At 37.2% G+C, this 23,547-nt stretch overlaps 1 protein-coding gene across 1 annotated transcript in view; it reads left to right on the plus strand.

The window, feature by feature from the left end:
* The first annotated feature begins 1,482 nt into the window (after positions 1 to 1,482).
* The window catches only part of Zswim5 (zinc finger SWIM-type containing 5), a 184,569-nt gene continuing 162,504 nt past the window's right edge, over positions 1,483 to 23,547 (plus strand). Inside the window, exon 1 of the mRNA XM_076862828.1 lies at positions 1,483 to 2,086. Within this exon, the coding sequence (XP_076718943.1) occupies positions 1,483 to 2,086 (604 nt within the window). The remainder of the gene's footprint in view (positions 2,087 to 23,547) is intronic.

Below are 23,547 nucleotides of genomic sequence, written 5' to 3' on the forward strand. Positions count from 1 at the left end.
ATGCGTTGCTGAGAATTGAACCCAATGCCTCACAAATATGAGGCATGCACTCTACCACTAAGCTACAACCCAACCCAAGTCCTTTATTTTTTATTTTGGGACAGGGGCTCACTAAATTGTCGAGGGCCTCGCTCAATTGCCCAGCCTGGTCTTAGGAATTTACCATCCTCCTGCCTCAGCCTCCCCAGTCGCTGGGATTACAAGAATGTACCACTCCGTAACTCTCTTATTCTTACTTTATATAATACTCTAGAACTTGTTCACTTTGAAGGAGGAAATCAGTTACAGAAATTTCAAATATAGTTCTTGGAACATTATAAAGGTATAGTGATTAGTTTGTCAGCAAATTCTAAAATTTGAGTAAGAGACACAGTCACAATTCCGTGACTGTTCATGGAAGAGTTCATGTTGAAGGTGTCATTCTTGATCACTCACTAACGTGCATGGCGGAGGATAAATCACAGTGAAGAAAACAGACATAGTCTTTGCGGTCAGGAGTTTATAGTCTGTTGGGCGTCAGACATTAGACAAATAAATGAAAATATGTATACAACTTGTGATAAATAATTTAAAGGAGTAGAAGGCATCCAAGTAAACATGAAAGACTTAATTTAGACCGGGGACAGAGGCTCAGGAAATTCTATCATAAACCACACAAAAAAGTGCTTTTTCTTCTAGAATGCAAGGTGCTAAACCTTACAAAAAGTGACAGGGGAGTGCAGCGGCGAGATCTTGGCGTCCTATTGTGCGGACCGTGCGAAGCGACTTAGCGGATTTCACTGCGCCGGGCGGGGCGGGGTGGGGGAGGGGACCGACCTTATTCTACATTGTTGTGGCCTGAAGAGTTTTCATCACTTGCACTTTCTGATTTTTATTCTCCAGTGCTTTCCTTACTAGCAACTTTCTGCCAGATCCTCCTATCGGCCGTGTGACAGTCTCCTGTCATATGCGTCTACTGCTGAAGCCTGAGTTGGAGTTTTTTCTCTCCTTGTGCCCTGCAAACCTATTACTTCACACAGATCGCTCGCGGCGATCATTTGACGCGGTCACTCAGTTCATTCCTCTTTGGCCGGGAGGCAGGCGGCCTGGAGTCGCTTAGGATGCGCTACGCTTCTCGCTCTTCAGCTGCCCGGTCGGCAGCCCAGTGCAAGCGCTCGGCGCGCGTTCTGGTCTGTCTGCGCCTGGAACGCGCCGGGGGCCCGCGCTCGCTCCCGTGCCTCCTCGCGCTCGCGGTGGCCGGGACAGTGCGCGCCGCCTCTCGCTCGTCCTCAGGACAACCCTGTCGGCCCTTGCGGCGCGCGCCCGAGACCGGCCCAAGCTTTCCACTCGGGCCGGCGGGCTCGTGGGTTCATTTGCCCCGCCCCCCGGCGCCGCTGCTGGGCGCTTGCGCGGGGCGCGTGGCCGTGGTCCGGGTCTCCGCCGCAGACCGAGCTGCTGCCGCCGCCGCCGCCGCTGCCTCAGTCAGTCAGTCAGTCCCCAGCAATGGCGGAAGGAGGTGAGCGAGAGGAGCTGCTCTCGCCACCGCCGGTCTCTCCGGCAAAGCGGTTGTGCTCATGGCCCAGCCCGCAGGCTCTCCACCCCCGCGGTTCTCCGGGGGCTACTAGCGGAGGAGCGGGGGGCATCGGCAGCAGCTGCCTGGCCCCAGGGGCCCGCCCCCACCTGCAGCCGGAGTCCTTGCTGGACTGCGCCGCCAAGACGGTGGCGGAAAAGTGGGCGTACGAACGGGTGGAGGAGCGCTTCGAGCGGATCCCGGAGCCGGTGCAGCGCCGCATCGTCTACTGGTCCTTCCCGCGGAATGAGCGGGAGATCTGCATGTACTCCAGCTTCCAGTACCGGGGCGGCCCCGGCGCCGGCGCGGCTGGCGGCGCCACGGGGGCTTCGCCGGCCGAGGAGGGGCCGCCGCCACCCCCTGGGGCCGCTGCTCCGGCCGGCTCCGCCCCCGGGGCCGCTTCGGCGGGGGCATCCCCTGGGCTAGGCACTGGGGCTGGCGCGGCTGGTGGCGGCAGTAGCGGCGGCGAAGGTCTGCCGTTCCGCCGGGGCATCCGTCTGCTGGACAGCGGCTCTGTGGAGAACGTGCTGCAAGTAGGTAGGTGCTAGTCCGGTCCCTCTCTGGTCCCTGGCCTCCTCTTTTGCAGGTGCTTCCTCTCTGCTAGAGCTTTGAATTGAGACCGCGGCTTTCTGACCAACTCCTGCCCCCCTGCCGAAGGACAAACAAGTCACACAAAAAACTTTTCTCAACATTTCGTGCAGGTCCACTTCTGCTCTTTTTCCCCACTGGCCCTCTGCCCTTATTTCTTTTTGTTTCAAGATCGAATGGGTCTCTCCTTTTCACTCTTCGTGATATTTCCCACACCGAAGGCAAAAAGGATGGGGAGGTGTGCGGTTTTGCATTCAATAATTTCGGAAATGTGTTGTTTTTAATTTTAAGTTTAGATAGGAGAGGATTATTAGTGAATCTGGAACAAGCCATCTTGGAGTGTTTGAGGGGCAGGCTGTCACAGCTAATCTGTAGTCCTAGCAGATTGAATCTGAGTGTAATTAACTTTAACATTGAAAAAGACAACAAAATACTGTGCATTTTAGACGATTTTAATTGTCTACTTTAATATTTTTTTCCCCCTGACCAGTGATGCTTGGGAATCTAGGCTGAAAACTAACAATAACCGAAGATGGAAATGTGACAGCTTCTTTCTCCACACCCCCAATCCAAGGAAACACACACACACACACACACACTCCCTCTCTCTCTCTCTCTCTCACACACACACACACACACACATACACACACACACAATCTGGAGTGGGGGTGGGGTCTGTCTTCCTTGTCAGAGCGGAGTAAATCAGAAGCTGGTCACGTTGGGTTTTTCAAATGCTTCTCATTTAACAACTCTTCACATTTGCTTTTGTTTTATGTTTTTGTTTGTGCGAAAATGGAAAATGGTTTCTTTTATTCCTCTGGGCCTGCTACTCAGTTTGTTAGTCTTACTAACCATATAAATACAGTACACCTGGATTTATGGAATGGTTAGGATGAAAGAAAAAAATGACATTGTTTAACATTGACTTACTATGTGGAAAATTAAAACACTATTTTTTCCTATTTGTATTATTATAGCATTCTGGAAGTATACATTATCTTTATGTGTTTTATTATTTAATATATGCTTATATTTACTGAAGAAGATACTGATTTTTGAATGGAGTTGAAAGGAGGTTGTTTCACAAGTGCGGGCGCGCGCGCGCGCGCACACACACACACACACACATACACACACACACACACACACACACACACACCCCAAACATCTAGCTTTTTTTTTCAGATAAAACCAACATATTTGAAATTCTTTTCCTTTGAGGAATAGTACATCCCAATGTTTTATATAGAGCAATATACTTCTGATTATTGAGAATCATTGAATACTGAGTTTCTTATTAGAATAACAGCATACCACAGTGTGTTTTGCAAATGTGAAATGTTAAGTTTATCCTGTGCCAGAATACAGTTGACAGTAGATTGGGAAAATTTTGCTTATTTTAAAGAGGTTAGGCCTTTGTACATTTGTGTATATTTTAGAAAGAATGAATTGGATTAACAGGTAATTAAAATATATTGCTTTGAAACTGAAATATTGAAAACATGAAAGTAAATATAGGTTTTTAAAAATCTATAAACTTTAATCTTTCAATGACTGTAGATCAGTTAACTTTTAAGATTCTTATTTAAAATATTTTAAATTGAAAAGACTCAATTTATAATAGATGGATTTGGAATAATTTTCAAATTTGAGGGGGCAAATGAGTTTGAAAGAGGTATCTATTTTTAAAATAATTAAAATGTCAAGTTCTAGGTGAAGTCAGATTTTGTGGGTGGGCCCAGATCATGTTTAAATCAGTTATTCTCTTTTATGGTATGATAGTTGGTGTGCTTATGAAATGATGGATTGTTACACCATAGTTTTAGGGACCCTGGAAAAAATACATTTGAACATTTTCTAATTCACTTCATCAGTTTACACATGAAGATAGGAGAAAGAATGAATCATTTTTAGGTAGTGCTGTTTGAGAATCATGAGCTTTGTAATCTTTATTTTTTTTTCCTGACCATTTTGTAATTTCTGATTATTTTCTGCATTGAATCAGTAGTGAGAAATCAGTGGACTCATGTATTCTGTAGAAAACAACAAATTTTGAATCAGAACTAAAACGTCTCACCTTGATATCAACTACTGGGAAAACTATAGGTTTGTTATGCTGAAAGGATAATGAAGTGAATCAGAAATACTGTTCCTTTTAAAAAGGGAAAATTGCAAATTAGTCTTTTCATGGATATCTGTAGGTTTGAAACTGTGTCAATAGATTTTTTTTTTTTTTTTTTTTTACTAGAGATTGAACCCAAAGGCACTTTACCACTGAGCCACATCCCCAGCTCTATTTTGTATTTTATTTAGCAACAGGGTCTCACTGAATTGTTTAGCGCTTCACTTTTGCTGAAGGCTGCCTTTGAACTTGTGATCCTCCTGCCTTAGCCTCCCAAGCTGCTGGGATTACAGGTTTGTGCCACCATGCCCAGCTGGATTTTTTTTTTTTTTTGCTATCATGTTTTAAATTAATTTCTCTCATATTTGGTAAACTTAAGGGAGGGAAATTTCTCAGAAAAGTCAGATTGATTAAAGGAAAAGAAGTATTAGTGTTCTTTTCTTTCTTAAACACAGAATTTATTTGGAGTTTTAAAAATTGTATAAAGTCATGAAGGGGCCTTCTGTACCTAGTAGAACGTAATTATATAAGTATTTATCCAGAAAATTTCCGTAGATTCTCACAGGCAACTTTGTCTAATCCCAATATTTTTTTTGTCTACACATTATCAAATAAGTACATTATTTGTCCTTACATGGTCTTCAAGATTAGAGCCACAATGCTAAGTACTATTTTATTTTGAAGAGGTGCAATTACAAAGTTAATAATTATAGTCAAAAAAAGATCCATTTCAGGAAGTTATCCATATCTTAAACAAGTAATAAGTCTATAATTAAGTGCAGTTGTATATCATCAATAAACATGTCTGTGAAGTTTTTCTGTAGTGTAATTTTTGTGAACTGGCAGCAGTCAAGTGCTCTACCACTGAGCTATATACCTGAATTTTCCCAGTTGTTGATTTTTATATGTAATTTGTTTTCATCTATATTGTTTGGAGGAAACAATAGATATATATCTTTTTAGCATCTTGTGTAAATTAGAATAGACAAGATCATAATAAAATTTCATGTGGGGGGGAAAAATGACCTAATTTATATTTAAAAGATATTTCATCACAGAGGTAGCTGTGTTCCTTTAAGGGATAAGTGTTGACCTTTTTTTAAAAAAAATATTTATTTTTTAGTTGGATACAATACCTTATTTTATTTATTTATTTTTATGTAGTGCTGAGGATCGAACCCAGGGCCTCACACATGCTAGGTGAGCGCTCTACTGCTGAGCCACAGTCTCAGACCCAGTAGTGACCTTTTTTTTTTAAATATTTATTTTTTAGTTGGACACAATATCTTTATTTTATTTATTTATTTTTATGTGGTGCTGAGGATCAAACCCAGGTCCCGGCACATGCTAGGCGAGTGCTCCACTGCTGAGCCACAACCCCAGCCCAGTAGTGACCTTTTTTAAAGCATAGAAATTTATTAAGTTTTAAATCCTTTAAATGCCTTTTTTTTTTTAAAAAAAAGTAATGAGTTATCTTCTTCCCCCCAAACCCCATCACATCATATACACACATCTTAATGTTTAATAAGTGATTGTTGAATGAATGAATGTTAAGAATGGACTTTCCATTGTTGTGAAACTGAAGGGGCTGGATGCCAGTGCACTTGTAGTTCAAGCTTCTTGGGAGGCTAAGGCAGGAGGATCTCTTGAACCCAGGAGTTTGAGATCAGCCTGGACAAAATAATGAAACCCAGTGTCAAACAAAACAAAGCAACCCCCGCCCCCATCCCCCCTCTACCCCCCTCCACCCCCTCAAAAAAAACCCACCACCACCACCTGGGTTGGGGATGTGGCTCATTTGGTAGAGTGCTTGCCTTACATGCACAAGGCCCTGGGTTCAGTCCCCAGCACCACAAAACAAACAAACAAACCCAAATTGAAGGTAGTGGGGAGATAAGGCTGTTTTTTTGTTTTTGTTTTTGTTTTTAATGTTTGGAACCTGCATATTTAAACATAATGCATGAGTTGTTCGTTCTTTCACTCTCTCTTTCTTCTTCTTTGTTTGTTTGTGGTACTAGGGATTGAACTCAGAGCCTCATGCATGCTAGTCAAGCATTCAACCCCTGAACTACATCCCCATCTCATAAGGCTGAATTTTTATTATGAGTGTGACATTGAAAGATATGGAGAAAACTCCAGACTCTGCATATAATAAACTGATAGCATTAAATAATATAAGTGTTACAACATGGGTATGTCTTCTGTGTTGACCGTCTGTTTTGTGGAAGAATGGTGATTTATCAGTTTCTTCAAATGTAAGAAGAAATGTATATGAATTCATATAAAGGATAGAGATTTAAATATATTGGGGAAAGACAGTGAACTTTATTTAAGAAGTTGTCTCTAGGAATGAAAACATCTAATAGTATTGAAGTATGAATATAAAGCCCAAATTTTAAAATGAAAAGGCTAGAAATTTATTTACACCTACATGGAACAAGTTATTTCTTATTTCAACAATAGATATGAAAAATCAAGGCATTAACTGTCAGTATCCTATAATGGTAAGGGTTATATGAATATATACATGTGTTAAATACAGAATTGTACACCAAAAAAATCAGTGTTCGATATTAGAAATAGACAGTAATTCAGTGCTATGGGTTTAGCTCAGTGGTAGAAGTCCCGTCTCTCTTGTATGAGGCCCTAAATTCAATCCCAAGCACTGGGGGTGGGAGGAGACAGTTCCAGATTTCTTTTATATGAATTTTCTGTCTTATAATTTGTTCATGTACTCATTTCTTTACTGATATTGGCAGCATGAGGGCTTTATGGGCAAATGTAGGCTATTGTTGGGATGGTATGCTATGGAAACCAGATTCATTTTAATATTAGCTTTAACATGATGTGATCATATGCTAAAGCTTATATTAAAATTAAAATATTTTGTCATACTTTTCACAGTGATATATAGCCACAGATTACTTTTTGGTTTTCATTGTAACTCTTCTCTCTCTTAGAATGGGTAATGTAATTTGCCCTAACTGGTGCTCATAAGTTTACTAAATGAATGAGTTAACATTTATTCACTTGTTTTTAGTGGAAGTGTTTCAAAAATTCTTGGTATTTTCCTGTCTTATAAAAATCTAGGTTGGACACCAAAGCTAAAGTTTCTAAGGACTATATTATGTTGCCATTTTTTTAGACTACTTTTTGTTGCTACCTTTATGTGAGTGAGCAGTTATAAACTCAGTGGGTACTTGACTTTGAGCCTCCAGATCCTTTTTGAAAAGTTCTATGTACACCTGTTTTTTGGCCATTTTTTTTCTCTTTATAATGGAGTGGTAAGTATGGTACTCAGCAGTATAGCATTGTTACCTGTTTAAAGAACAACTATTGAGAACTGGGGATATAGCTCAGTGGTAGAGTTCTGGCTTGCCATGCATGAAGCCCTGGATTCGATCCTTCGCAGCACTTACGTGCACACACACGTGAGCACATACACGAACATAAGATTGTTGAAGCAAAAGATGACATGCTTTTCTCCCAAGTGGTTTTCTTGTCTTGAGAACAGTTGTCTGTATAATTATTATCATTTAGTACTTACAGAAATGCAAATTAAAGCCCACAGAAATACCTACAACACACACACACACACACACACACACACACAATTGGTTAATACTAACAGGGATATGGATCAGTCAGAACTAATGCTGGTGGTAATACAAAATGGTGCAGCTACTTTGGAAAATAATTTCTTATAAAGTTAATCAAGCACTTAACTGTAAGGTTTAGCAGTCCTATTCCTATGAGATTATGTGAGAGAAATGAAAACAGGTTCACATGAAGACTTGTACTTTATTTGTTGTTCATAATAGCCCTAGGATGCAGACAACCCAAATGCCTATCAAATAGGTGAATAAGCTGGCTCTGTGGTGTATACCTGTAATCCTAATGGCTCAAGAGCCTGAGGCAAGAGGATCAAAAGTTCAAAGCCAGCCTCAGCAATTTAGTGAGGCTCTAAGCACTTAGGGAGACTGTCTCTAAATAAAAAATAAAAGGGCTGGATGGAGCTGGGGTTATGGCTCAGTGGTAGTGCACTTGTCTGGCATGTGTGAGGCACTGGGTTTGATCCTCAGCACCACATAAAAATAAATAAAATAAAGGTATCGTGTCTATCCACAACTAAAAAATATTTTTAAAAAAGGACTGGAAATGTGGCTTAGTGGTTAAGCACCCCTGGGTTCAATCCCTGGTACCAAAAAAAAAAAAAAAAAAAAAAAAAGTATATTCATACAATGGAATATTACTCAGCAATAAAAACAAACAGATACCCCAGCAAAATGGATGAATCTTATGAGCATTATGCTAGATAAAAGAAGGCAGACACAAAAAGACTACGTGTAATATAAACGTATGTAAAATTTTCGAAAGCCCAGAGCTATTGGGACAGAAAATAGATTGGTGGTTGCTAGGGAGTAGGGGAAGTGAGTTTGAGTAAACTTTTATGGGGAGGATAGAAATGTTCTATATTGTGATGTGGAGGTTACATGATTGTATTCATTTGTTAAAACTTATCAGATTTTATGCTTAAATGAGTAAATTTTGTTGAATGTAAATTATACCTCAAAATTGATTTAATGGGCTGGGTCTGTAGCTCAGTGGCAGAGCACTTGCTTAGCATGTGTGAGGCACTGGGTTCAATCCTTAGCATCACAGATAAACAAAAAACAAACAAATAAATAATAGAGTTTCCTCCACAACTTAAAAAATATATTTTAAAAAGTTTGATTTAAAAGAAAAGAATTGTGGGTCTTTTTGCCTCATATACCATGAGAATGAAGACCATTCTCAGCAATCAGACTGTTGAAGTTCCAGAAATTGACAGTATCACTCTGAAGGAACACACAGTTTTCATGAAGGCCTCAGAAGAACTCTATAGAGAGACTTCAGTCACATCAGTGTGGAAGTTAGTCTCGTTGGAAAGAAAAAGGACAGGCTCTGGTTGATAAATGGTAGGGAAAGAAAAAGGAACTGGTTACTTTTCACACTGTCTGTAATCATGTATACAACATAATCAAGGGTATTGTGCTGGATTTCTGTTGTGTACATTCACTTTTTTTGTGTACATTCACTTTCCCATCAAAGTTGTATTCAGAAGAACGAGTCTCTGGTTCAAGTCCAAAATTTCTTGGGTGAAAAATACATTCAGGGTTTAGATGATACCAGATGTTATTTGTTCAATATTTCAAGTCCAGAAGCATGATTTAATCCTTGGAGGACACAACATTGAACTTGTTTCAAACATAGCTGCTTTTATTTAGCAAGGTAAAACAGTTAAAAAAAACAAGGATATCAGGGTTGAGTTGACTCAGTAGTAGAATGGTTACCCAGTATACTCGAGGCCTTGGATTTAATAACTAACACCCCACCCGCCAAGGCTATCAAAAAAAATTTTGAATGGTATCTTTCCAATTTCTTAATAAGACACCTATAGCATAAGAGTTAATACCATAACTTATGCTATAGGTGTCTTATTAAGAAATTGTTCCTCTGAAAAAGGAACAATTCACCAACATGATGAATAAGATCTAAGAGTAGTCCAACTGCAGAAATAAGATCCTGGATTATGAAACTAATTTGTGATATTTTAATGATATAATAAAAGACCTCTATTGGTTTTGGGGAAAGAGTATGGACTCCAATCTTGGTTTCACATTAAAAATCATCTGGGGAGATTTAGAAAAGGAACAGGACTCACCCTAGATCAATTAAATCAGAATCTGTTGAAAATGAAGACCACATTTTAGAATTTTTAAAAAGCTCCAAGGTAGTTTGATATCTGGCCAAGGTTGAGAAATATTGCTCTTGAAAAGTGGTTACCTTGATTAGTGTTATCACTGTTTCTAAACTTGTTGACAATCAACATATTTTTTTTATGTGAATCATATCAATTTTCTTTTCTATGTCTATTTCACCTGTCTTTAGGTTTATTAATGGATCTCAAGGAGGATTATTCTCTTACCACTTAAGAATGTTTCTCTATATTTTGGAAAGTCTTATTTTAAAGTATATAAATTGTCATAGTTGCCATCATAAAAAAATCATTACATTATCAAAATATAATGCCAAGCTATAATTTCCTTCATGTTTGTTTACTCATTCATTTATAAAATTTTATATTTTTACCAGGCATGGTGATACATGCCTATAATCTCAGCAACTCCAGAGTTTGAGGCAGGAGGTTTGAGTTCAAAGCAAGTCTCAGCAAATTAGTAAGGCCCTAAGCAACTTAACAACAAGACCCTGTTTTTTTTTCTTCTTTTATTTATTTTTTTTAGTCATACATGACAGTAGAACGCATTTTGATATATAATACATACGTGGAATGTACATACATCAATCATATTGTCTATTCTATTCTGCTGCCCTTCCTATCCTCCCTACTCCTCCCCTCCTCTCCCATCCTTTCTCTCTATCCAATCTAATGTGACACACTTTTTTTTCTTTTTCTCATTACAACATCATATATGTATTCTGTATAACAATGAGGTTCTCCTTCCATCTTCTGTGCAACTCCCCTTCTCCCTCTTTTTCCCTCCCACCTCTCTTCCCTATTTAGTGGTAGTCTTCTTCTCATGCTCTTCCTCCCTATCCCATTTTGAGTCACCCCTCTTATATCAGAGAAGACATTCAGCATTTGTTTTTTAGGGATTGGCTAACTTAGCATAATCTGCTCTAATGCCATCCATTTGCCTGCAAATGGCCATGATTTTATTATTTTTTAGTGCTGAGTAATATTCCATTGTGTATAAATGCCACATTTTTTAATCCATTCATCTGTTGAAGGGCATCTAGGTTGGTTCCACATTCTAGCTATTGTGAATTGTGCTGCTATAAACATTGATGTGGCTGTGTCCCTGTAGTATGCACTTCTTAGGTCTTTTGGGTATAGTCCGAGAAGGGGAATAGCTGGGTCAAATGGTGGTTCCATTCCCAGCTTTCCAAGGAGTCTCCATACTGCTTTCCAAATTGGCTGCACCAACCAATTTGCAGTCCCACCAGCAATGTATGAGTGTACCTTCCCCGCCCCCCCCATCCTCGCCAGCACTTATTGTTGTTTGATTTCATAATGGCTGCCATTCTTATTGGAGTGAGATGGTATCTTAGAGTAGTTTTAATTTGCATTTCTCTGATTGCTAGAGATGGTGAGGATTTTTTCATGTATTTGTTGATTGATTGTATATCCTCTTCTGAGAAGTTTCTGTTCAAGTCCTTGGCCCATTTGTTGATTGGGTTATTTGCTTTTTTTGTTAACTTTTTGAGTTCTTTGTATACTCAAGATTAGAGCTCTATCTAATGTTTGAGGGGTAAAAATTTGTTCCCAGGATGTAGGCTCCCTATTCACCTCGCATTTTATTTCGCTTGCTGAGAAAAAACTTTTTAGTTTGAATTCGTCCCATTTGTTGATTCTTGGTTTTAACTCTTATGCTATAGGTGTCTTATTAAGAAATTTGGGGCCTGCCCCCACGTGATGAAGATTAGGACCAACTTTATCTTCTGTTAGACACAGAGTCTCTGATCTGATTCCTAGCTCCTTGATTCATTTTGAGTTGACTTTTGTGCATGGTGAGAGAAAGGGATTCAATTTCATTTTGTTGCATATGGATTTCCAGTTTTCCCAGCACCATTTGTTGAAGATGCTATCCTTTCTCCATTGCATGGTTTTAGCACCTTTGTCTAATATAAGGTAGTTGTAATTTTGTGGATTTGTCTCTGTGTCCTCTATTTTGTACCATTGGTCTACCAGCCTGTTTTGGTGCCAGTACCATGTTGTTTTTGTTACTATTGCTCTATAGTATAGTTTAAAATCTGGAATCGTGATACCACCAATTTCACTCTTCCTGCTTAGAATTACTTTAGCTATTCTGAGTCTCTTGTTTTTCCAGATGAATTTCATAATTGCTTTTTCTATTTCTGCAAGGAATGTCATTGGGATTTTGATGGAAATTGCATTGAATCTGTAAAGTGCTTTTGGTAGTATGGCCATCTTAATAATATTAATTCTACCAATCTATGAGCAATGTAAATCCTTCCATCTTCTAAGGTATTCTTCTATTTCTTTCTTCAGGGTTCTGTAGTTTTCATTGTATAGCTCTTTCACCTCTTTTGTTAAGTTGATTCCCAGGTATTTTTTTTTTTTTTTTGAGGATATTGTGAATGGAGTCGTTGTCCTCATTTCCATTTCAGAGAATTTATCACTGATATACAGGAATGCCTTTGATTTTTTGGTATTGATTTTATATCCTGCCACTTTGCTGAATTCATTTACTCGTTCTAGAAGTTTCTTGGTTGAATTTTTTGGGTCTGCTATGTATAGGATCATGTCATAGGTAAATAGTGCTAATTTAAGTTCTTCTTTTCCTATATTTATGCCTTTAATTTCTTTTGTGTGTCTAATTGCTCTGGCTACAAGACCCTGTCTTTAAACAAAAAATAAAAAAGGGCTGGGAATGTGGCTCGGTGGATAAGCGCTTTGGACTTAATCCCCAGTACCACAAAAAAGAATTATATTTTTAATATTCCTTACAAAATATAAATCAATTCCTATATTATAAGTAGTACATAGTTTATTATAGGATGCACATATAAAATAGCCTTTATTGCAGTGTTTTGTAATAATAGATGTACTACCAAAAAAAGCAAACAGTAGGAAGTGACTAACTGGGAAAATGGGTTCAACTGGATATATTATTTTATTTTAATGTAAGTCCAATTTTAAGAAATATTAAAATTATATCTAATATTGCAAAAAGACTGATAATACTATTTATTATTACAAGTTAGATTATTAACCTTTCATGAAATTCCTTCTGTATGAATGTTCCTTATGCTCTATAATACTTTAATACATACTTGATTCAAATGGATAATACTGACAAGCAGGAAAATGTCAAAAATATCAGATTCAAACCCTTTTTTTCTCAAAACAAACTTTACAGATTTTTGGCTTTACAATGGCTTTGTTATCTTCAGCTAATCCTTTTATTCTTCTTTTAAAAAATTGTTGCTGCTTTTAAGTACCAACATGATGGAGCTAATCAGTAAAATAGATTTTTGTCCATCCATCCATTGTCATGTGGTCTGAAAGCACATGCATTGTGTCTTTGAAAGTCTTGGTGATAATTAAATCTTTCCCTCTATTCATTCATGGTTTTATTGAATGGAAGCCTGTAGCATTAATAGATTCAGGAAGAGCCAGCCTGTTCTTATTTTGCCTTACTCTATAAATACTTGATAAACTGACATTACTAGTAAGCACCACCAACATATATTGATGTTATTAGTAATAAAAAATTCTTCCCCACATTGTAAGAGTGAAAAACTCTTAATCTTGTTAATCATTTTTTAACTTAATATTATATTATCGTATTCTGTACTACCATGTATGTTTGTAAATATGTATATGTGCCGCATGTGCAATTTAGTCTCCTTATTATATTTTAGTTTCCTCAACTGTAAATAGATAGGATGATAAGACCTACTTCACAGATTGTTTTGAGGATTAAATTAGTCAATATGTAAAGCACGTAGGAAGAGGCCCACCACATATTAAGTGTTTGTAAGTATTCACTGTTATTATTATGGCCTTTAGCAAGGTTGTCAAGAGTATTTGGTGTTTTTTAACTTCCCTTCTGTAACCTTCATCCCACCTCTGAAGCCTTTGCATTCTGACTTGTGTTTGCACTTACAAAATTAAAAAATTGATCTCCTAAAGGTTGCTAGTGACCTCATGGTTGCTAATCACAGCATTCCTTTTCCAGTCCTCATTCTTCATGACCTCTATATAGAATTATCTGTTGTCTACTGCACCTTCCTCTTGAAATTCATTCCTAGATTATTGTTTTACTTCACTATTGTGGTTTTCTTCCTATCTTCTTTTTTTTTTTTGTCCCATAAAAGTAGGATATACCTTCTTGCCTCAAGTCTTCTAATTTAGCAATCTAGTTTATTTCTACAACTTCAATTAGTATTTTATGAACATAAGATAGCATGGTATAATATAGCAGTTTAAATTGTTTAAAACAACTGTACTCTCATTTTTGAAAGAAATTTTTGATGAAATTCCAGTTTTTTCAGCAGATACAATCTGAGCTGGTTTGAGGATTGGGATGGAGCCTAGAACTCCGTCATGTTGCCAGATACTTCCTCCCTTTGAAATTCTGAAACACTTCCTAATAATCTTAATGTTGAAATTTAGAGTCAAGAGATATGCCTTAGTTTTGTAGAACTGTCAATTTTTGTGAGACTCTAAATAAGCTGATATATATGAAAATACTTTATAAATGTCACTGTGTTTGATGACCAAGTCTGTATCTTTGGTTCTTCCTCTGGAGTTCAAGATCAGCATGTATATTTGTCTGGAAAGATTTTTAAATAGATAGCCTACTAGCCACTCAAAATGAACATGTCTGATAAGGAGTTAATGTCTAGGATATGTGAAGAACTCCAACTCAACAAAAAACAAACAATTCAATTAAAAAATTGGCAAAGGATTTAAATAAATATTTCTCCAAATAAGTTACACAGAGAATAAATGCAAGAAGAGATGCTCAACATCACTAATCATTAGGAAAATGGAAATCAAAATATCAATAAGATACTGCTTGCTACTCATTAGGATAACTGTTAAAAATCAAATAATCCTCCCAAACAGAAAATAACAGATGTTGGCAAGGAAGTATAGAAATTGGAACTCTTGGGGCTGGGATTGTGGCTCAGTGGTAGAGCGCTCGCCTAGCATGTGCGGGGGCCCTGGGTTCCATCCTCAGCACCACATAAAAATAAATGAATGGAATAAAGGTATTGTGTTCAACTACAACTAAAAAAATAAATATTAAAAAAAGAAATTGGAACCCTTTGTGAGAATAAAATTAGGAAATTACATGGAAAATGACACTGTGGGGCCTCAGAAAATTAAACAGAAATGAAATTCAGCAGTCTGCTTCTGGGAATATAAACTAGAAGAATTAAAGGAACTTGAACAGTTATTAAACACTCATGTTTACAGCAGCATTATTCACAATAGCCAAAAGATGGAAGCAGTTCAGATGTTTGTTGACACATGAATAAAGCAACAAAATGTATTATGTGCATAAAAGAAATATTATTCAGCCTTAAAGAAGAATGGAATACTGGTATAGGTGCTAAACATGGATGAAACTTAAAGAAATTATGCTAATTAAAATAAGCCAGGTACAAAAGGACAAATATCTGATTGTACTTAAATGAGATACCTAGAATAGGCAAATTTATAGAGATTCAAAGTAGGATGGAGGTTATCAGGGCTTTGGGGAAGGGAGGATGGAGAATTATGGTTTAATTGGGTTCAAAGTATTATTAATATGGGATGACTGAAAATTTTGGAGACCGTGGTGATGGTTGTACAACCAGGCAAATGCCACTGAACTGTACATTTAAAAATGGTAAATCATGTATATTTTACTATAATAAAAAGTTAAGGCCACATATTTGATTCTATTTATATGAAATATCTAGAAGAATCAAATTCTAGAAATAGAAGGTAGATTCTTGGTTTTTCAGAGATGGGGATAGGAGAAGTAATTGCTAATGGGTATGGTGCTTCCTTCTGGGGTGATGATAATGTTCTAAATTCTCATACATTTATGAATATACTAAGTACCACTGAATTGTAAGTTTTTATTTTTTCCCCTTGCAGTGCTGGGGATTGAATCCAGACATGCACATGCCAGACAAGCACTTTACCACAGAGCCACATCCCCAATCAGAATTTTATGCTCTAGAAGAGTGAATCTGGGGCTGGGGATGTGGCTCAAGAGGTAGCGTGCTCGCCTAGCATGCGTGCAGCCTGGGTTCGATCCTCAGCACCACATACAAACAAAGATGTTGTGTCCGCTGAAAACTAAAAAATAAATATTAAAAAATTCTCTCTTTTTTATTATTAGTTGTTCAAAACATTACAAAGTTCTTGACATATCATATTTCATACATTTGATTCAAGCGGATTATGAACTCCCATTTTTACCCTATATAGATTAAAAAAAAAAAAGAAAGTTTAGTCCATATTACCAAGTGAAAGAAGCTAATCATGCTGCATGATTCCCACTACATGATTTCCAGGAAAAGGCAAAACTATGGAGACCATAAGGCCAAGGTTTGGGGACAGGGGATGAATAGGTAGAACACAGGATTTTTAGAGCAGTGAAAGTATTCGGTACAACTCATATTGGTGAATACACATCAGTATACATCTGCCAAAACCCATAGAATTAATATACACTACTTAGAGAGAACCCTAACATAAATCATGAATTTTGGGTAGTTATAGTGTGTCAGTAGAGGTTCATCAATTGTAACAAATTGGTATGGAATGTGGATAGCAGGGGTTGTAAGTATGAGGAAATGGAGGTTGTATAGGAATTCTTTGTGAACCTAAAATTACTCTAAAAATAAAATAAAAAAATTCTCTCTCTCTCTTAAAAAAAGAATGAATCTGATGATTTATGAATTTTATTGCAACATGGTATTATTAGAAAAGCAAATATTTCAAAAAAGAAAGAAAAACCTTCAAAATTGTTTTGTAGGGAATGAGGTCTAAATTCCTAAGCATTATGTTTGGAGATGTAGGCTCAAATCTTAGTTCTGCCACTTTCTAGCTCTGTAACCTTGGATGAGCTATTTAACTTTTCAGTCTTGGTTTCTTGCTCTGTAAAATTGGGACACAAATGTCAATACAATAGCCAGGTGCAGTGATGCATACCTATAATCTCTGCAGTTGGGGAGGCTGAGGCAGGAGGATTGCAAATTCAAAGCCAGTCTCAGTGACTTAGAGAGACCCTGCTCAAAATAAAAAATACATTGGACTGGAGGTGTAGCTTAGTGGTATAGCAGCATTCCTAGGTTCAGCCCCCAGTACCACCAGGGGGGGTGGAAATGTTGATATGATAATTATATGAGAGAATGTATGTGAAAGTTGTTCAGAATTTCTTACATGTTGTTAAAGGTACTGTGAATATTAATTCTCTTTTCCCCTTCTCTGTATTTAAAAAATTCTTGCTATTCTAAAACTTCTATTTTCATATCTAGTTAGTTGAAGTTAAAATTACCTTTCAATTTTGTTATTTGACAATTGTTTATTGAGTACCAGTGCACCAGACTCTGATTTACCCACTGAAGACATAGTAGTGAATAAAACAAAGTTTTTGCTTATGGAGCATATATTTTAGTGAGGCAACAGACAGAAGCACTTGCATCTTCTGCTTGTGTTATAACTGTTTTTTACAATTATTATACTCCTTGCTAGTCTCCAGTCTCTCCTGTGACAAGGATTGTATCCTTTAATTTTTTTAAAAAATATTTTTTAGTTGTTATTGGACCTTTTTATTTTTAAATTTATTTATATGTGGTGCTGAGAATCAAACCCAGTGCCTTACTCGTACCAGATAGTGCTCTACCACTGAGCTACAACCCCAGCCCTGTATCCTATAAAATTATAGGATAATTTTAGGTTCAGCGCTCTATCTAGTAGGTTTCTTAATGAACTTTATTTATTTATTTTTTCCTTTTTGGCTTCTGGGGCCTCTTGCATGCTAGGCAAGTGTTTGACCATTGAGGTTCACTCTTGTAATAGACTTTAAATAGATCTTATTTAAATGAGTTGAGAACATTATTCTGTTCATTTGTATAATTTTCAAAATAGTGATCCCAGCCCTGACTGCTTTAGAGTCACTTGAGGAGTTTTGGTGCCAGATCCTGAGGCTCCCTTGGAAATTCTAGTTACCAAGATTAGAGTTTGGGTTCAAGAACCTATATTTTTGACAGAGTCTCAATGTTTGTTTTTTCAAATTAAAGTGTTTTTTTTCAGTATTGGAGATTGAATTTAGTGCTTCACACATACTAGGCAAGCACTCTTCTACTGAGCTACATCCCTAGCCCATGTTTAAATGCTTGGAAACCACTATCCATAGCACTTAGAACAGTGACTTAATTATAATAAACTTAGAAAATGTGGTTGAATTGAAGTTTGTTGATTTATGCTCTAGATTGTTCCAAACCAGATTTGGAATTTATGAGTTAAATTGAATTAAAATGAATAGACTGGATTCAAGAAAGAGTTAATTTGAAAAAGTTACTGAGCTTAGAATTATAATTTGCTTATATTATTTGTGAAAATAACTTGTTGTTATTATAGCTATCCTTTGTTGTTTTTATATGCTAGCTCTTGTCCAGCATGCTGGCACATGCCTGTAATCCCATTGGCACAGGGGCTGAGGCAGGAAGATTGCAAGTTTGGGGTCAGCCTGGGCAACTTAGTGAAACCCTGTCTGAATGCATGTGGACATTTTTCATAGAAGACAGTACATACTTTAATTTGATATTCAAGGGGGTCCATGTCCCAAATAAATTCAGAAAGCAGTAATTTATGTAGGAGAATAAGAATTCAGTGTATTTGAAAACTCTGCAATTAATTCCTGTTTCCTTTGAGACTTGATGTATATAAAGTAGATGAAAGTGATCCATAAATCTTTTTATCCTACCTATTTTCAGGTTATGAACAGAAGAGTTTTAGGTTTTGTTAAGATTAACATAGCTCTACTCTTCATTTCTTTTATTGGTTAAATATTTTAATTTTGGAATCTCTAATGCATTTATCTCTTCTGTTACTTAATTCAAATGCTGCTGTGCAAGTTGCTTTTTAAAAATTGTTTGAACAAAATGATGGCCTAACATTATTAAGCCATAGACACCTGAGCTTTTACAATTTTCACTAGCTCAAGTAAAGTACTACCCTATGAAACTACTGAACAGAGTAGGTCCTACCTATTTCTTTTTAAAGTATGTTTTTAGTTGTAGATGGACATAATACTTTTATTTATTTTCATGTGGTGCTGAGGATCAAACCCAGTGCCTCACATGTGCTAGGCAAGCACTTTACCACTGAGCTACAACCGAAGATCCCCCTACCTATTTCTTTATTGAATCTTCTTTTGGAATCTGTTTTTTTTTTCCCCCTTGGGTTACATTCCCTGGGAAATAGACTCTGAGATGGAAATTTGCTTGCAGAAGATATATTAAGGAGTGCTTTTAGGGCCAAGAACACTTACAAGGGAGTAAAGGAAGCAAGATTAGAAGGTCAGAGAGATTGAACTGATATAGTTGTAAGAGACTTTGGCAAGTTCTAGGTAGAGCTCTGGGAGTTGGAATGAATATGGGTTGACCTGAGGGGGAGCAGGCATACCTTGGATATGACACTTTTATTTCTGGGTAGAGATGGAGATGAACTCCACAATTCCTCTTCTAGGAACTACTTGCTGTTTAGCTACAGGAAATGCTTTTATAAGACAGATTCCAGCTTTCAGCTGGTTCAGACATCAGCTGTGATATCTGCCTCATCTGAAGTTACACTCTTCTAAAGTCAACTTACAGATGGCTGAGCAAGGTGGGAGTATAAAAGTCTAACTTTATAAACTGCTCTTTTAGCCTAACAGGTACTTCTTTGACCAAGACAATACTTGTATAAGGGAGTCATACCTGTTGGCTGAGCTTTTGTCAGGACTGTGTTGCAGTTTGACTTCTCTTTTCAGTCCTGTTTCGGCTGCCTTTGCTTCCCAGGTGTTGCTCCCTAATAAGTATCTTGCATCCTGAACTCTATCATGTTTGCTTTCAGAGAACTCAACCTGTTTGAGGGTAGCTTATGTCAAGGACATAGCTGTGAACTTCCAGCAGCCAACTCTCCAGGTAGTTATGATTGCCTTGATCTTGAGGGAAGGATCTGGTGAATGTATTTCCTGTGACTTGTGGATTCATTTCATATAATAAATCCACCCTGTATAGGAACAACTCCTCCAGGATTCTGTTTAGTCTCTTTTTCTGGGAAAATTTAAGGAATAGGATTAGGGGCCAAATTGCAACCTCTGCTACTGCTGCTAGTCTCCATAACATAATATTGTCTGCTTCCTCTAGTTTCTATTCTAAATTTTTGGCCAGAATCTTCACTGTTCTTGTGGTTTACCTAAGTGGTAAAAAGAGGGTGACTGTCTTCTCAAAGGAGTTCCATCCTTATTACCATATCCTTTCTCAGGCCTTGGCCACTGTATCTGTTCATTTACTGTCAACATTAGGTAGGACCAAGACATGCCTCAGTGATAATCTAGATGCTAAATGTGACTACTCCCTCATGTTACTCTTCTTTGTGTTGGTGGATTCTTTGTTTCATGGCCACCATCTGTTGTTAAGGTAGTATATTATGTGACATTAAAATCATGCCTGTTGGGGCTGGGGTCGTAGCTCAGTGGTAGGGCACTTGCCTAGCATATGTGAGGCATTGGGTTTGATCCTAAGCATCACATAAAAATTAATAAATAAAATAAGGTATTGTGTCTATCTACAACTAAAAACATTTTAAAAAGCCAGGTCTAGGGCTGGGGATGTGGCTCAAGCAGTAACGTGTTTGCCTGGCATGCGTGGGGCGCTGGGTTCGATCCTCAGCACCACATAAAATAAAGATGTTGTGTCCACCAAAAACTGAAAAATAAATATTAAAAAATTCTCTTTCTCTCTTTAAAAAAAAGGTATATCATTGTAGATTTTGACATCAACTATAACATTGTTTAATATGCTGTATTAATGTTTTGATACATTATTGGAGTATTAGTTGCAGAATTTTGTAAATTTTGTAGACAGCACAACCTCATATGTTGTCTCTTGCAAATACTAATATAACATCAGAATAATCAACCACAAAAGAAGTCACTCAACCAAAATCTTATGTTTTTATATTCTATTTTAATGTAGTTTCATTTAGAACTTTACTAGTGAGTGGTTTTCACTTTGAGATTAGAATTGATCATTGAGATGTTGGATTTTTTTTTTTTTGGAACCAGGGATCAAATCTAGGGGTGCTTAACCATTGAGGCACATGCCCACCCTTTTTTTTTTTCATTTTATTTAGAGACAGGGTCTCACTGAATTGCTTAGGGCCTCATTATTTTGGTGAGGCTGGTTTTGAACTTGAGATCCTCCTGCCTCTGCCTCCCAAACTGCTGGGATTACAGGTGTCTGCCTTCGCTCCCAGATGAGATGTTGGATTTTGATTTGTTATGTTTTATGGCTATATGATAAATATGTCATCTATCAGACCATAGACTTAAGTTAGTATTATTGAGGGATTTTATAAGGAAGCTATCTTCTTCTTCTTTTTTTTTTTATTGCTATCTTCTTCTTGCTTTGAATATGAGGCTGACTGATGAGATCTTGAGGAACTCTTAAAGAAGTTCCCCGTCAGTACCTTTAATGAGATATACTTAATGTGCCATACAACTCACCCATTTAAAGTGTATAATTTGGTAGTTTTTAGTATATTCACAGCTATGGGACACTATCATCAAAGTCAATTTTAGAATATTTTTTATTACCTTGAAAGAAACCCTATATCCTTTGGTTATTACTCTCTAGTCTTGTCCCTGCTAGTCCTAAGCAATAACTAATCTACTTTCTGTCTTTATGGGTTTGCCTATTCTAGACATTTCGTAAGAATTGAATCATATACTGGGTGAGGTGGCATACACCTGAAAACCAAGTGATTTGGGAGAATAAGGCAGGAGAATCACAAGTTCAAGGCCAACCTCAGCCGCTTAGTGAGACCCTATCTCATAATAAACATAAAAAGGTCTTGTGATATAGCCCAGTGGTATATGCCCCTGGGTTCAATCCTCAATCCTCAATACTAATAAATAAATAAAGAAGTAAATAACTTGAATCATAGTATGTAGTCTTTTGTGACCGGCATCTTTTAACTTTAGTATCTTGTTTTCAAGGTTCATCTGTGTTGTAGTCTGTATCAGTACTTCACTCCTTTTTATTGGTGAATAACGATCTATTACATGGATATAATACATTTTGTTTATCCATTCATTAGTTGTTGAATGTTTGGGTTGTTTTCCTTTTAATTATTATGAATAATAGTGCTGTAAGCATTTATCTACAAGCTTTTGTGTGGATATGTTTTCACTGCTGTTGGGAAATGATTGTAGTATGAGTAGAATTATTGGGTCATACCATAACTATGCTTAACATTTTGAAAAACTGCCAAACCATTTCTGTAAGTGGCCACACCATTTTATAATCCCACCAGCAATATATATATGAGTGTTCCAGTTTTCTTCACAACTTGATAACACTTTGATTATTGCTATCCTGTGTACATGGGGGAGTGTAGCTCATTCCGATTGGTTTTGACTTCCATTTCCTTGATGAATAATGATTTTTTTTAACATCTATTCATGCACTTTTCTTTGGTCATTTGTGTATCTTCTTCAGAGAGATATCTATTCAGATAATTTGCCTCTTTTTGAATTGTCTTTTTACTGTTGAATTATAAGAGTTCTTTATTTATTTTAGATATGAGTCCCCTATTGAATACATGATTTGCAAATAAATTATCATTTTATTTTTCTTGATAGTGTATTCTAAGGCACGAATGTTTTAATTTTTTGGGGGGATATCAGGGATTGAATTCAGGGGTACTTCACCACTGAGCCAACATCCCCAGCCCTATTTTGTTTTTTATTTAGAAACAGGGTCTCACTGAGTTGCTTAGCGCTTTGCGTTTGCTGAGGTTGGCTTTGAACTCATTATCCTCCTACTTCAGCCTCCTGAGCCTCTGGGATTATAGCATGTGCCACCATGCCTGGCCAAATGTTTTAATTTTTTATAAAGTACAATTAATCTATTTTTTCTTTTGTTGCCTGGTTTCAGCTAGAGGCTGTTGGGGAGGGTCTCTTTCCATACTTTTTTTTGGCTTCTAAAAGTACCTGCATTTCTTGGCTCATGGCCCTTTCCCCCTTTTTTGCATTGTATCACTTGAACCTCTGCTTCCATTGCCACATTTCCTTTCTCTGACTTTGTCTCCTGGCTTCCTCATATAAGTACCCTATGATTTCATTGGGGCCACTCAGAAAATCTAGGATAATTTCCGTGTTTTAAGAACTTTAATCATATAGGTAAAGTCTCTTTTGTCAGGTTTTGGGTATTAGGACATGCTATTGTAAATGAAATTGTTACTTTAATTTCATTTTTAGATTATTTATTGCTAGTATAAATAAAGTTTGTTTTTGGATATTGATCTTATACCTGTAACCTTTCTGATGTTATTTCTTATAAAGCAGCTTTTCCTCTTCCTTTGTAATCTGGAACCCTTCATCCTTATCAGGTGATAAAACTGTTTTTTTGTACCATAGAGTGCACTGGACTAAGGAATAGTTTTTCTTGCATTGAATTGGGAAATTCTTTTTTTATTTTTTA

This window comes from Callospermophilus lateralis, chromosome 7 (genome assembly GCF_048772815.1).
Source record: "Callospermophilus lateralis isolate mCalLat2 chromosome 7, mCalLat2.hap1, whole genome shotgun sequence".
Classification (NCBI taxonomy): domain Eukaryota; kingdom Metazoa; phylum Chordata; class Mammalia; order Rodentia; family Sciuridae; genus Callospermophilus; species Callospermophilus lateralis.